Source organism: Capra hircus, chromosome 2 (assembly GCF_001704415.2).
Source record: "Capra hircus breed San Clemente chromosome 2, ASM170441v1, whole genome shotgun sequence".
Taxonomy (NCBI): Eukaryota; Metazoa; Chordata; class Mammalia; order Artiodactyla; family Bovidae; genus Capra; species Capra hircus.
This window is the reverse complement of record NC_030809.1, coordinates 129,860,712-129,877,386: the sequence shown is the minus strand read 5'-3', so window position 1 is coordinate 129,877,386 and position 16,675 is coordinate 129,860,712. Positions and strand designations below refer to the sequence as shown.

The 16,675-nt window shown below is 39.6% G+C and overlaps 1 protein-coding gene across 1 annotated transcript in view; it reads right to left on the bottom strand.

The window, feature by feature from the left end:
• ANKAR (ankyrin and armadillo repeat containing) overlaps positions 1-16,675 on the bottom strand; it is a 52,441-nt gene extending 35,766 nt beyond the window's left edge. Inside the window, exons 1-6 of the mRNA XM_018065546.1 lie at positions 16,040-16,675; positions 6,667-7,104; positions 4,916-5,079; positions 4,211-4,314; positions 2,895-3,075; positions 1,610-1,829 (exon numbers count right to left, since the gene is read on the bottom strand). Coding sequence (XP_017921035.1) covers positions 1,610-1,829; positions 2,895-3,075; positions 4,211-4,314; positions 4,916-5,079; positions 6,667-7,104; positions 16,040-16,640 — 1,708 coding nt within the window. The 5' untranslated portion in view covers positions 16,641-16,675. The remainder of the gene's footprint in view (positions 1-1,609; positions 1,830-2,894; positions 3,076-4,210; positions 4,315-4,915; positions 5,080-6,666; positions 7,105-16,039) is intronic.

Sequence of the window (16,675 nt, the reverse complement as noted above, 5' to 3'; positions counted from 1 at the left end):
GTCCAAACTGAAAAAATATGAATGAATAATCACAGGTAGAAAAAATACACACTTCAAATCGTATAGCAAGATCATTTTGTGTTATCCTCACGTGGCAGAATTTGAAGATTATATACTATAAGTTTTAATACATGCAGTGAACTTTTAAAAATGTGAAATATTTTGCTTAAGTCTTACCGTTTCTTTCTTTTTTCATGTCTACTTTTGATGACTCTGTTTTAAAAAGGAATACACATAGAAGTATGATTATTAATACGTAGCAGTTTCCCAAATTAGTCAAAATTAACTCATATGGAGGTGAACAAAATGACTATGTTGAGATGCAGGTGACAGGGTTACATCAAACAAGACTGAGAGTAACTTCTGGCAAAGCCATCTAGGCGTGGGTATGCGCCTGGTATGGCATCAGACGACCCAGGAGTGCTGCCTCCCACGTGGCTGGCCAAAATTCACAGGGGACAGCTTTGTGTTGGTGAAGTCATAATACACAGACATCGACAGTGGTTAGATATTTTCCGTACCTCAATCTCTACTCAGTTCTCAGCAAATGGAAATCGATAGTCACAATATGACACAGAAACTTTAATTATGAAAGCTTTTTTTTTTTAACATCAAAAACTCTTAAAACACATCTTCAAATAACAGGCCATCTACTACATTTTGACTGAATTTTGCTCTATTTTAACTAAGTTCATTGTCTGCTGAATATTTTAATTGAATAATAGAAGCATCTTAGTGCCAAAGCATTTCAGTTATACTGACAGAGTACGAAATTGTTCAACAGTCAGTAGAATTAAAGCAGCACATTTTGTTTTGGTGTGAAAATTTAACACAGCTTCTTAAGACAACACATTAAAATATAAAAGCACCATTTCTTATTGCCAGTATTGTTGCATCAGACCTTATTTCCCCCCTTCAGTTATGGAGGGCTTCTACTTTCATTTTCAATTTTATTATTTTTATATTGGTTAAATTTATTCCAATGAACATATAAATATGTATATAATTCTAATAATCAGGAAATTTTGCTTTTTAAAGTTTAAACCAGGTTAGCCTTAAAGGGGTCATTAATCCTAAAATTATAATTACAGAGGGATGTTTTGTTATTACATATGTTTATGCAGTACGAAGAAACTATGACCTGCTTAAAAACCTGGGATAAGAACAGGGTGTTCTGTCGGGATCTCTAATTATCTCCCTTTTCTCAGACTTTCTACAGTACATCACTGTATATTAATTACGTCAGTGATTATCAGATACTTCCCTGAGTTCACCATCATGCCATTCATTCAACAAGTATTTCTCAAGCATCTACCAATGCCAGGTTTTCTTGTGGGCCCTAGGGTACCATGGCAAAGTAAACCAAATCCTTGCCCTTCATGGAGCTTATATTCAGCGAAGGAAACCCAATAAACAAATGAATAATACTATATAAGAGGGCAACAGGTGATACTTAGAAAACTAAAAGGAGCCCCTCTGAGATAAATAAAACCGAAACAACTGTGCTCCAGTCTCCAATACTAAATTTTAACCTTGTGTTAAAATCAACCTGCATTTGTAATGCTGAAGTAAAAGAAAAACATTTCAAGAGATAAAAACATTATGGCACCTTGGTTAAGTATAATGAAGCGTCTCTGATTGACGTTGAAGTTGGCATTGCACAGCTGACAGATGATTGGAACTCTGTTGTGTAGAGCAGCGTGATGGAAAATAGCATAACCTGCTTCGTCTGAAATATTGATCGTCGAGCTTGAGGTTTTACGGCTAAATGTATGGAAAACAGCATATAATCCTCTTTCAACAGCAGACTTCATACCAAACGGGATACTCTAAAATTATGAGGAAGGTCAGAATTAGTGTTTTCAAAATGCACCTAAAATTTAGTGAAAGGACAAAAAGGACAATGAACTACATCAATGTAATCACATGATTGGTGTTCAACTACAGTAGAATTTTCACAAGACCCATGTGTAAAGTGTCTCACTGGGCAATGAAGTTGTTAGGGCTATAAAGAAACTCTGAGAACTTTAAAAATATTTTGGGGAAATTTTTTTCCTTCCTTTTTTTTAAAGGAGAAGTTGTAGATCTTTCTTCTCAGGAGACAGTTCAAGCAAGATAGACAAATACCCTTCTGAAATATTTAAAAACCAAATGGTCATCAAATTCCTTCTCTAACTTAAGAGCAGTCTAACTTAGAAGTCCAGAGACTTGAAATATATAGCTACAAGAGTAGTATTCTTTGCTTTATATCTCAAAGTTGAGACGTGAAAATTTCCCATTTTTAGATGTTCTGACTACTCAATATTTTAAAATTAAACTAAGTTTATCACTACTTAACACTTATGGACATTAAAAGAAATAAATGCCAATGTGCCCTTTGAAATTGGTGAGCTCACCACTTAATTTATCAGTTTCAAAAGTTGTAAGCCAAGGCATATTGAAGCAGAAATATGATTTAGGATGCCAGGGTTGTTCCTTAGATTTAGTCCCTACAACTGAAGCCTGACTCTGCAATTTACTAGCTGTGTGATTTGGGAAAGACCCTCAACTCACTGCATGTCAAATTTCTCATTTGTAAAATAGGTTTGATAACACATAATACTAGTGTCTAGAAAGAGTTTGTTGCAAGAATTTGTAGCAGTGCCTAGCATACAAAATAAGCACTCCATAAATATCAGCCATTATTAAGATTAATCATAATTCCATTCATAAACAGTTTGTTTTGTAACTTGGCCAGAAATGTAGAACTCAGAATTTTCAGCTACTAAAATGCAGAATCTTAATTGTATATTAAAGACTTCATTTAACCCATTATTTATTCCTATGATAACAGTTTGAGATACCTACTTATTTATAATTTCTTATACTAAATTATGTAGTAACCACTGAAATACCTTGCATTTCATAGCTTTCTTGAAACCAAATTTTTTCTTAAATTGTTCATGTAATTGAGCATCTGTCAGTGGAAGTCTTTTTAGCCTCAAATTATTCACTATTTCATTTATGGCCCCCCACCACTGTGTTTTATACAGTTGCTGATAGAAAATTTCAAGTTCAAAACTGATCACATAGTAGCTGTTAAAAAAAAATAAAGAAAAAATTTTAAGTTTTTCTGACTTGGAATGCTGGCAAAACTTTTTCTATAACAGTTAACAATTTTCTATGACAAAAACACAGCCATCCCCATGTAACCACTGTGTTCATTAGAATAACAAATTACCATGTCTAAGGATTATTACAGAGACTGTATCAAGGTGTTATTGTCATTTAGACGCTAAGTGATGTCAACCTTTTTGTGACCCCATGGACTGTAGCCATGAGGCTACGGAGGACTGTAGGCGCCTCTGTCCAAGGGATTTCCCAGGCAAGAATACTGAGGTAGGTTGCTGTTTCCTTCTCCAGGGGATCTTCCCCATCCATGGAGCGAACCCTAATCTCCTGCACTGGCAGGTGGATTCTTTACCACTGAACCACCAGGGAAACTGTATCAAGGTTTATGGAGTCATAAATCTAGCATTTAATACTTCAGAGAGTTTGCAGTCATTCGCGGGGGCTGTTATTGTTCCGGGATCTCCATCCTGAAGTTTGAAGTTCAGTTCAGTTCAGTCGCTCAGTCATGTCCGACTCTTCGCGACCCCGTGAATCGCAGCACGCCAGGCCTCCCTGTCCATCACCAACTCCCGGAGTTCACTCAGATTCACGTCCATCGAGTCCGTGATGCCATCCAGCCATCTCATCCTCGGTCGTCCCCTTCTCCTCCTGCCCTCAATCCTTCCCAGCATCAGAGTCTTTTCCAATGAGTCAACCCTTTGCATGAGGTGGCCAAAGTACTGGAGTTGCAGCTTTAGCATCATTCCTTCCAAAGAAATCCCAGGGCTGATCTCCTTCAGAATGGACTGGTTGGATCTCCTTGAAGTCCAAGGGACTCTCAAGAGTCTTCTCCAACACCACAGTTCAAAAGCATCAATTCTTCTGCACTCAGCCTTCTTCACAGTCCAACTCTCACATCCATACATGACCACTGGAAAAACCATAGCCTTGACTAGACGGACCTTAGCCGGCAAAGTAATGTCTCTGCTTCTGAATATGCTATCTAGGTTGGTCATAACTTTTTTCCCAAGGAGTAAGCGTCTCTTTGCATTTTGACAGTTTCCTGGTTTCGGCTTTCAACAAGTTGTGATACTGTGAATAGATACTAAAAGTTCCTTACCTTTTCCCATTAAATTTCACGACTGGTATTGAGTAATGTTCTTTGTATCCTGAGTCTTCTGCCAATGCATTAACAGCACAATCCCGTATTTTTTCTAAGTTATTCTAAAATATAAATTATGTTACTAAAAAAACAAGTATAAACAATTGAAAGAATTATTTTAGATGAAATTTTAGGCATGTAAAGAACAAATTTTTAATAAAATATCCCAAGAGACCCTGATAATAACTGAATGTATATAATCCCTAATTTGGATTCAAGGGAAAATTTTTTTTATAAGAAATATAATATGGAGAAGGTAGAAAAGCAATGACAATTGAAATGTATTATGTTTTCCAGGTGAAGAACTATTGTTCTCAGACTCTGGAGGATCTCTGTTTTAATGCTAATCTTTGAGAAAAAATGAAGAGCATGTAGTTAATGTTCAGGGATTTCTTCTGTACTTGGTTAACTATTCCAGGGCAGATATGGCCTATAAATTCTGCAGGGATGATAGTTGTGCCTCTGAGTTTAACACAGGGCCTTACACAGGCCTGCACTAAATTCGTGTTTGTTATGTAATGTATGAAGAGACTAGCGAGCTGCGGAGGTCATCGTCTGCAGAGCTGCCTAGCACCTGCACCGACAGAAACTCGTTCTGGTTGGAGAACAGGGTGAAAGAGCTGTGAAGTGACGAACAGTTTCAGGAACAACAATGATTTAAACCTTAAAATCTTCCAAAGCATTCTCAATTGAAGGGGTGCTGATATCAAATTCAATTCCTCCATGAACATGAAAATACTGATCCTCTTTGTAGTGAAAATTTTGGCATTTAAAATCTCGTCCATAAATAAATGGAGGCAATTCTCGCTCTGTCTTGACCTTGTCATCTCAAAAAAATAAAAACAAAATTTTGTTTAAAAGTTCAACAATAGAATATAAGCAGTCATATTTTGGAGGTCTCAAACCATTTTTACATAAAGTGAAAAGAATCCATGTGAAATGGAAATCTTCACAATTGTACTCTATAAAATTTATGCTCAATGTATATTTTAATATTGACATATATTTATATCATATGTTCCAGGCATTTTTGATAGTTTTCTTGTACAGACATTTCAAAAGAATACTCAAAACATTAATTTACTTATTGATTACTATGTGTGAGCTCACGACTAATATTATACTGCCATTATCAATAGAGATTTGAAACTCTGTGCCATGGAGACTCTCTAGTTAAATAAACAAAAGTTACCTTAAGGAAGAGAGACATTATAAAGAAAAGGTGGGTATCTCTCATATGACAAAAATAATCAATTCATTTTTCTAGAAAGCTACACATTTAACATTTATTTTTTAAAACTAATTTTCTAAAATCCTGGCAAGGGTTAGTTTATTCAGTATTTTGACTTGTTAGCAGAATATAGTTTCATCAATATAAGGTATATATTTCAAGAAATGCAAAAGGTCCAGCAAATTACAAAGAAAAATGTAACACCCAAATCTCACCACACGGAAATTAATTATTAACATTTAGTCATATTTGTTTCCAATAATTTAAGTAGTAAGTCATTACAGGTACAGCTAACATCCTCTAAAGAGCACATTGGTTCCATACACAAGACACTGGCCCCGCCTGCATCCCTGGACAAGACTGTCATGAGTTCATTTTTAAATAGTTCACAGGTATGGATTATAAGCTTCACTATCATAATTCTCATGACACAGATTTTATTAAATGATTTGCAAAATTTCTACTGAAAATCTGCCATCTGAATAGAAAACCTGCTATAAATAAGCCTATATGTTTAAGCACCAATGAAAATATGCAATTTGTGTGCTAATCTGGGTGGGAGGAATAGTTTGCTCTGTATTTCTGTCAAATTCCATATAAACATGACCCTATTTCAGCTCCCTCTACTCTTTTGTTATAGGACCAGTATATTACTAAAGTTTTTTTAATATATTTTCATCTTTTTTTTTCAGAAATGTAAGATCATTCATGATCTTTTACTGCTCCATATTAACCTGGGTCAGTTTCTAAATTTCCTGAAAAACACAATAGGGATGTTGAGTAGAAGTGCACTGAATTTATCCTTTGCATGAGCTATGATATAGCATTATCCTGGCATGGACATAACATACGTCAGAAATCATTTTGTCTTTCAATCATCCTCATAATTGATAAAAATATGTACCTTGTACTATGTGAATATACCAGGCATTTTTAATTACTTTGGAGACATCACATTTTGTTTTGTATTTGTTTATATTTTAATTGAAGGAATTGCAAATTTCTTTTTTGTAATTGCTTTACAGAATTTTGTTGTGTTCTGTCAAACCTTAATATGTTTTTCATTTTTAACATGCTATAGCTTGGTTATATGCTTGGATCCACATACTATAAACAAAATTGAATTTAAACATAAATTCAATGTATATCTACATTTTAAATATAATTTTGGCAATACTCTTACCTGAAAAAGGCTGAAGCAGACCACTTAAATATGGAACTTTCATCTTCTTTTTTAAGCTCAGCAGGAATGGAGTCAGAAAACATATTAATTTTAGGTATCCTATCCCTTTCCTGATTTCTTTTTTCTTCTCAAAGTGTTTTTGAATAATCTTTTTTTGAAGATATAATCTTTGCTGTAATCTCTGGTAGGTACAAATATCAAGATTATCCTGATTACATTTTATAGCATTAGTAAGCCAATAGGCCGTTTCAAATATAAAAACATTTTCACACTGTTGAACTTGTGTGGTGCTGAATGTCATCTTTAGTAGGATATATTCTGCATATTTCATAAATACAGCTTTTTCTTCAGGGCTATTGGGATTATACGTTGGATCATCATTCATGTCTTCATCATAGATTCCATCAAAGTCTGGATCCTTTGTAATATCAATCAAACCTTCACAGTAAAAAAGACAAATTTAATTTTGTGAAATTTTCATACTTGGCTGCTGGATAAATAGATTGAATACGGTTTCATCTCAAAATTCTACCAAAACGACAGCAAAGGAATAATGAAATACCATTGAAACTGTCAAAGAAGAGAAGCAGGCAGATACATGGTAACTAAGCAGAGTAAAGAAAGAGAGAAGCTGGTGGAATTAAGAAGAATTGATTTTCATTCTCTTTGAAGGAATAATACAACACCATGGAAACATAATAACGCGTCTCATCTTCAATTAAATAAAATATGGAAGAACAACGAGAAATGTGATCTTCCTTTAAGCAAAGAATCAGCTTCTTACTTGGGCATAAAGTATATTTGTTTATTCAGTTCCTATAATACACATTTCTTTTCCTTGCTGATAACAGAAGCTAAATATATACAATAAATAACTTTCCCACTAACTAATCGTAATAAAACAAGAATTAAAACTTAGTTTTACTCTATGCTATAAATGACAAATTTCTTGCATTTCCTTTCCATTTATAATGAAATCGTCATTTCTTGTTGTCAGATTGACAGCCCCCTTCCCCTTCTCTCAAAGCAGGAGACAGAAGGAAACAGACCGGTCAGAAAGATAATGGCATCCGGGGAGAGGCCCCCCAGCGATTTACTAAAGGAAATCAGTCCTGAATATTCATTGGAAGGACTGATGCTGAAGCTGAAACTGCAATACCTTGGCTACCTGATGTGAAGGGCTGACTCATTGGAAAAGACCCTGATACTGGGAAAGATTGAAGGCTGGAGAAGAAGGGGATGACAGAAGATGAGATGGTTGGATGGCATCACCAACTAGATGGACATGAGTTTGAGTAAACTGGGAGCTGGTGATGGACAGGGAGGCCTGGCGTGCTGCAGTCCATGGGGTCACAAAGAGTCAGACACGACTGAGTGACTGAACTAAAATGAATAAATATCTTTACTTGAATGTCCTAGAGGCACTCCCAAACAAAATCCATTTTTCCTCTCCCCCAAATTTGCTTTTCTTTCATTCCTTATCATAGTTAAAAGCACTATTTATCCATGAGTTCCTCAAACTGAAAGGGCTTCCCTTGTGGCTCAACTGGTCAAGAGCCTACCTGCAATGCGTGAGACCTGGGTTTGATCCCTGGGTTGGGAAGATCCCCTGGAGAAGGGAAAGGCTATTCACTCCAGTATTCTGGCCTAGAGAATTCCATGGACTATATAGTCCGTGGGGTCACAAAGAGTCGGACACGACTGAGCGACTGAACTGAGCTGAACTGAAGCACTGTGCGGGGCTTCCTGGTGGCTCAGTGGCTTGGTGGTTAATGATCTGCCTGCCAATGCAGGAAACTCAGGTTCAATCCCTGTGTCAGGAAGATCCCCTGGAGAAGGAAACGCAACCCAATTAAGTGTTCTTGCTTGGAAAATTCCATGGAAGAGGAGCCTGGCAGGTCCATGGGGTTGAAGAGTCAGACACAACTTAATGACTAAATAACAACAAAGTGCTGTAGGTGTAATGAGAATTTAAAGACAAAAAACACACATTTCTGTGCTCTTGAGTTCTCGAGCACAGAAAATCTAATCAGGAAGACAGAGATGAAGCTAACAATTCCAATAAAAAGTGGTACAACGTGCACAGAGGAGGTGGTGTCTGAAACAAGCATCAAAAAACGAGTAGCAATAACCTGGGAAGGAATGCAGAAGAGTGGGGAGAGGGAAAGAGCATTCCAGACAAAGGTCAAGGAATAAAAAAATAACCATTTCACTCTGCCAGCTTTGTGTATTAAACAAGGTCATCAGATCAAGGGACCCGCCCTAATGAGTATGCTTTCTCAGAAAACTGGAGGACAGGACCAGATTTTTGGTGTGCTGTATTCTCCACAACTGTTGCCACTGGTTTTCTGAGGGTGGTGTTTCCTGGTGGTTTTGTGCTGAGCAAAGCTATCAGACAGCTGAAGTTGAACTTGTCCTCACTGATGCACAAAAGTTTTCCTTCCCCCCAATATTGTCAGCTTCCTGCAGAGTTCCTTGGAAATCCATTTTAGCACAGATTTTAAGACAATCACATGGTCAGTTGCAAGGTTTGAATCCAGATTCGCAGTCAAGAGAGGAGGTGCTGTTTCTCCAACCATGAAAGATGAAATAGCAAGTCTTCCCAGCATCTTGCTGCTCTACAGCGGCAACTACAAGGACTAAACTGGGAGCCTGGGACTAAAGCCACATTGCCATGAGTCGCACTCTGTATTAGACACCTGTGTTCCCTGGCAGTCTAAATTTCACTCTGGCTCTCATTGCGTGGACTAGCTCCACACAATATAACCTGACCACGCCTTGCCTCAGATGCACCATGTGGCCCTTACTTTTGCCCTGGGGTTTCTCTTCACTGCTGTGTTAGACTCCTGATGGAATCCGGTCAGCCACTCTGATGGATGAAAAAATCTGTACACAGAGTTAACCCCCATGTAATCTTTGACCAATGCAGGAGAGGAGCCAGGGAATACACGTTCCCCTCCTCCATCCCGCAGGCTAACAATCCTGAAGTATATTCTGTGTGACTCCTCAGCACAGCATCCCAGCCAAACCAGAACTAATCATCTAAGTGGTGAAAGCTCACCAGTGTATCCTTGGGTTGATGATTCCTCCTTTTCTATGCATTGCCTGTCCGTTGGAGTCATTTTCCATAAACTACCCTGACTTAAGTCCTCATTTCAGACCCTAGTTTGGGAGGCAACCTAGGCTAATCCACTTTGCGCTGGTATGCTGGTATCTGACCCTGTACATCCTTAAGCATGCAGCATAAAAGCCCCATCTCCTAAGGGTCCAGGTACCTTTCCTGCAATCTGATGCTTGGCCCTGCAGGATTTCACAGGGATGCTCCTGACGTGGTGGCTGATGGGAACCTGTACCAATCCCTGCTGTCTCGCTGAGGTTCCCCCCTGCAGACCGCGCCAGCACTCTGCTGTCTGTGTCCTTTACCATCGTTTGCACTATACGGTTGTTACAGGGCCTGGGGCATGCTGGCGCTGCTGGGTCTTCAGCAGACTCCTGAACAGTGGTCAACGGAGAAGAAAATCTCTGTCCACATAAGATGCACTTCTTTGACTGATCGGCAGCCAGTATTACAAAGTGCTTTGGTGTAACAGAGTATTTCTCCCAAGGTGAATGGTGGTAGAATGACTGGATTTGCACGATTTCTAGCCTTATTCATTTTCAGTGAAAAGGGATCATAGGCAGAGACAGCAGTCAGAAGGCAGTTGCAGTATGTCAGGCTAGAGAAAAGGATATTCTGTATCAGGGTGTTGTAGCTGAGATGAACCAAAGTGGATGATTTTGAGACAGTTTAAAGGGAGGATCATAATAGTCAAGGCATGAATTCTCTTCCAGGAAAGAAGAATTAAGTAGACATGTCTAGGACTGATATTTAGCTATATACCGATATGGCTACATTGTTAAAATACTGGAACCTTTGATATTGTTTGGTAAACTGAATTGCTCTAGCCCTGAGCTCTTTGAATGCCTCCCTCCCAGGGACGGTCTAGAAAGCTTCATGATCCAGGAAAGGGTACATATGGCAAGCGGGAGGCCTCTGAGATCTTGTTTCAGCATTATTGCTGATGCCCGTTCTAGCTGGCCAGTGCTTATGCGGTGCTGATGATTAATTCTGAATATCACCTCTGAAAATGTAGACAATGGAAGACAGACAACTTCAGTCTCTGGGTGCTCCCCAGCTCCACCTACAACTTGATTAGAATGTTTCCATGTGGCTCTGATCCCCTCAACCAGGAGCACCCCCATGAGGGAATCCTCATAGAGGGTGGCCTCAGATGTGACGGGCAGCTGGATTCAATAGACCAGAAGCTGGGCTGCGAAGTTGCTTGATAGAATTGATTTTATCATCGACTAGGCGGGAGCCCTCTGTCCTTAGATATAAAACAGGGCGTGTGCTCCCTCCTGTCCTGCTCATGTCTCTTCTTGCGCCCGACGCTCTCATGGGATGGCCCAGAGGCTCTAGTGACTTTTACATATGAATGGCTGAATCCTCCATGTGCGCCTCTAACCCTCATCATGCCACAGAATTTGACTTCTATAATTGAAGTTTCCACCTGGGTGCTGGAGGGCCTAGAGGAGCTACTCCACGTTCAAGGTCAGGAGGGGCAGCTATGAGGAGATACTCCTTGTCCAAGGTGACGAGATACTCCTTGTCCAAGGTAAGGAGCAGTGGCTGCGCTTTGCGGGAGCAGCTGTGAAGGGATACCCCATGTCCAAGGTAAGAGAAACCCAAGTAAGATGGTAGGTGTTGCAAGAGGGCATCAGAGGGCAGACACACTGAAACCATAATCACAGAAAACTAGTCAATCTAATCACACAGACCACAGCCTTGTCTAACTCAATGAAACTAAGCCATGCCCTTTGGGGCCACCCAAGACAGGTGGGTCATGGTGGAGAGGTCTGACAGAATGTGGTCCACTGGAGAAGGGAATGGCAAACCACTTCAGTATTCTTGCCTTGGGAACCCTGTGAACAGTATGAAAAGGCAAAATGATAGGATACTGAAAGAGGAACTCCCCAGGTCAGTAGGTGCCCAATATGCTGCTGGAGATCAGTGGAGAAATAACTCCAGAAAGAATGAAAGGATGGAGCCAAAGCAAAAACAATACCCAGCTGTGGATGTGACTGGTGATAGAAGCAAGGTCCAATGCTGTAAAGAGCAATATTGCATAGGAACCTGGAATGTTAGGTCCATGAATCAAGGCAAATTGGAAGTGGTCAAACAGGAGATGGCAAGAGTGAACGTCAACATTCTAGGAATCAGAGAACTAAAATGGACTGGAATGGGTGAATTTAACTCAGATGACCATTATATCTACTACTGTGGGCAGGAATCCCTTAGAAGAAATGGAGTAGCCATCATGGTCAACAAAAGAGTTTGAAATGCAGTACTTGGATGCAATCTCAAAAATGACAGAATGATCTCTGTTTGTTTCCAAGGCAAACCATTCAATATCACAGTTATCCAAGGCTATGCCCCAACCAGTAATGCTGAATAAACTGAAGTTGAATAGTTTTATGAAGACCTACAAGTCCTTTCAGAACTAACACCCAAAAAAGATGTTCTTTTCATTATAGGGGACTGGAATGCGAAAGTAGGAAGTCAAGAAACACCTGGAGTAACAGGCAAATTTGGCCTTGGAATACAGAATGAAACAGGGCAAAGGGTAATAGAGTTTTGCCAAGAGAACGCACTTGTTATAGCAAACACCTGCTTCCAACAACACAAGAGAAGACTCTACACGTGGACATCACCAGATGGTCAACACCGAAATCAGACTGATTATATTTTTTGCAGCCAAAGATGGAGAAGCTCTATACAGTCAACAAAAACAAGACCAGGAGCTGACTGTGGCTCAGATCATGAACTCCTTATTGCCAAATTCAGACTTAAGTTGAAGAAAGTAGGGAAGACCACTAGACCATTCAGGTATGACCTAAATCAAATCCCTTATGATTATACAGTGGAAGTGAGAAACAGATTTAAGGGATGAGATCTGATAGATAGAGTACCTGATGAACTATAGACTGAGGTTCATGACATTGTACAAGAGACAGGGATCAAGACCATGCCCATGGAAAAGAAATGCAAAAAAGCAAAATGGCTGTCTGCGGAAGCCTTACAAATAGCTGTGAAATCAAGAGAGGCGAAAAACAAAGAAGAAAAGGAAAGATATAAGCATCTGAATGCAGAGTTCCAAAAAATAGCAAGAAGAGATAAGAAAGCCTTCCTCAGCAATCAATGCAAAGAAATAGAGGAAAAGAACAGAATGGGAAAGACTAGAGATCTCTTCAAGAAAATTAGAGATACAGAGGGAATATTTCATGCAAAGATGGGCTCGATAAAGGACAGAAATGGTATGGACCTAACAGAAGCAGAAGATATTAAGGAGAGGGGGCAAGAATACACAGAAGAACTGTACAAAAAAGATCTTCATGACCAAGATAATCATGATGGTATGATCACTCACTTTGAGCCAGACATCCTGGAATGTGAAGTCAAGTGGGCCTTAGAAAGCATCACTACGAACAAAGCTAGTGGAGGTGATGGAATTCCAGTGGAGCTATTTCAAATCCTGAAAGATGATGCTGTGAAAGTGCTGCACTCAATAGGCCAGCAAATTTGGACAACTCAGCAGTGGCCACAGGACTGGAAAAGGTCAGTTTTCATTCCAATCCCAAAGAAAGCCAATGCCAAAGAATGCTCAAACTACCACACATTGCACTTATCTCACACGCTAGTAAAGTAATGCTTAAAATTCTCCAAGCCAGGCTTCAGCAATACATGAACTGTGAACTTCCAGATGTTCAAGCTGGTTTTAGAAAAGGCAGAGGAACCAGAGATCAAATTGCCAACATCCGCTGGATCATCGAAAAAGCAAGAGAGTTCCAGGAAAACATCAATTTCTGCTTTATTGACTATGCCAAAGCCTTTGACTGTGTGGATCACAATAAACTGTGGAAAATTCTTCAAGAGATGGGAATATCAGACCACCTGACCTGCCTCTTGAGAAACCTATATGCAGGTCTGGAAGCAACAGTTAGAACTGGACATGGAATAACAGACTTGTTCCAAGTAGGAAAAGGAGTACATCAAGGCTGTATACTGTCACCCTGCTTATTTAACTTCTATGCAGAGTACATCATGAGAAACGTTGGGCTGGAAGAAGCACAAGCTGGAATTAAGATTGCTGGGAGAAATATCAATAACCTCAGATATGCAGATGACACCACCCTTATGGCAGAAAGTGAAGAGGAACTAAAACGCCTCTTGATGAAAGTAAAAGAGGAGATTGAAAAAGTTGGCTTAAAGCTCAACATTCAGAAAACGAAGATCATGGCATCCAGTCCCATCACTTCATGGCAAATAGATAGGGAAACAGTGGAAACAGTGTCAGACTTTATTTTTGGGGGCTCCAAAATCACTGCAGATGGTGACTGCAGCCATGAAATTAAAAGACGCTTACTCCTTGAAAGAAAAGTTATGACCAACTTAGATAGCATATTCAGAAGCAGAGACATTACTTTGCCAACAAAGGTCTGTCCAGTCAAGGCTATGGTTTTTCCAGTGGTCATGTATGGGTGTGAGAGTTGGACTGTGAAGAAAGCTGAGTGCCAAAGAATTGATGCTTTTGAACTGTGGTGTTGGAGAAGACTCTTGAGAGTCCCCTGGACTGCAAGGAGGTCCAACCAGTCCATGCTAAAGGAGATCAGCCCTGGATGTCCTTTGGAAGGAATGATGCTAAAGGTGAAACTCCAGTACTTTGGCCACCTCAAGCGAAGAGTTGACTCATTGGAAACGACTCTGATGCTGGGAGGGATTGGGGGCAGGAGGAGAAGGGGACAACCGAGATGAGATGGCTGGATGGCATCACTGACTTGGTGGACGTGAGTCTGAGTGAACTCCGGGAGTTGGTGATGGACAGGGAGGCAGGGCGTGCTGCGATTCATGGGGTCACAAAGAGTTGGACACGACTGGGCGACTGAACTGAACTGAACTGACTTACCTAGTTTCTGCCTAGAATCTCAAAAGGGGTCATTGTTTCTTTGCCAGTCAGTCTGTCGTGTCTGGCCTGTGCTTTGCTTGACACATGCCAGCTTGGAATGATGGTTCTGTAGTCCCACCTCATCTCCAATGGGGGCCTCAAAATGATTTTTGTGAAGACAGAAAAAAGGCAAAAACCCAATTTTTGTCAGGATTGTCAAAGCTCTAACATTGTTAAAAGCTGCCATCCGCTCCTGCTGATCCTTCATACCCTCCATGGAGCTCAGATCTTCACAGAGCTCCTGTCACCATCCCGATCAAGGAGAGCAAACCATGAAACCTAGTTTCCCAGACACGTCTTGGTCAATGCAAGCAGGCAGAAACAGCATCTGACTTGTGCCATGGTTTCCAGCCTTCCAGTGACTAGTTAGTAGATTACTAGACAATTTCCAGGATAGAAGCGTCATTGACTACGAAAATTGTATCCCAGTTTAGTTATATTTTATTTATGTGACCTGAACTAGCCTTGAAGGTCCTAAACTACCAGAAATGATAGGACTTGTGGGTGAATGCTAACAAAAGTTTTTAAGATTTTGACCATACCATATTCTCTTCAACAATGTATCTATAGGATGTCAAAATATCAGTACCCTCTAAGAGAGTACTATCAGACCAGTCAAAGGAATGCAGAAATTGATGGAATTTACCAGCTATTACTGGCAGTCTTTTGCGTTACTTCACCCTAATCATCCAAAGATCTGAGCAACAAGGAGAGATTTTTAGGTTCCAGTTACGGCTATGATTTTTTTAGTAGCCAGTGACCCTTTAGTCCTAGGAGCAGAGGATATAAGCACCTATCCAGTGACATTCGTGTTGATTCCAGCAATATCACAGACTAATTCTCTCCCAGAGGAGGAGAATTTCTGCCTAAACTCACTACTCTTGGACTCTCCTCTCAACAGAAGTTGATGAGCTTGCATGGAAATGAGAGCTATTACCAGACATAGAGGTACCATCTCCAAGAGAAGGTACTGCTTGCTGGTACGCAAAAACTTCAGGACCTGAAACACTACTGGATACCCAACCCGTAGCAGGCAAGTCAGGCTGCCTTGTTGTCATCAAACTAATCTTATTCACATGCATTTGAACTTCACGGCAGTCTAGCCACAGATGTAGTAAAAAGCAAATGAACACTTCTGTGGTTCGGGTTCTAACCAAGATTCAAAAGGTGACATTGAAAAAAAAGATTAATTATTGAAAAGATAGATTCTTTGGAATTAAAAAAAATCTCTTTTAAGAAATGTGGCTAAAATAAAACCAAATCACATATAAATTACTTTTAATTTATAAAAGAGGATTCTAATAAAGATAAAACATGTTAAATTCTCTTACCTGCTGAACTAAACTCTGCAAATATATCTCTGTTTGTTTGAGGCTTCCCATCTGGATCAATGTCCATGATGGTACGCCACAATTCAGAAAATCTAGCTCGTTTTTCTTTGGGCATATATATTCCATGCCATAGTGCTTTCAACATGTAGTCAATATTGATCAGAATTTGGCCAATTCTGGTGTCAAAATAAGCTGGGGGTAACTGACAAGAAGAACTCTGATCATAATTAGCTTCTAAACTGATTGAAGGAATTTGATTTAAGCAATAAATTCCAACAGCCAATTCTCTTATGATCTGATGGACTTCTCTATAGTCTAAGAGGGCAGTAGGGTCCACAGGAGTCAGTAGGATTGCAGTGGAGAAGCCTACGTTATTCATTTGACTCATAATTCCACACGGCATGTCTAGTTGAGAGCGAACATCTTCTTTGGCAGACAACCAGCTAACTAGTGCAGTAGTTAGCAACTCTTGTACTTCACTCCGATCATATTTTTCAAAAAAAGCAGAAGCATTTCTCTGTACAGCTAAATTTTCCAGGTAAGTTTCTTCATCTTGATTTTGATCAAATCTAGGTGCTCCTTTTTTGGGCAATCTTAACATTTCTAATGAATTCTAGTGTGTCCTTTTTGAAGTTT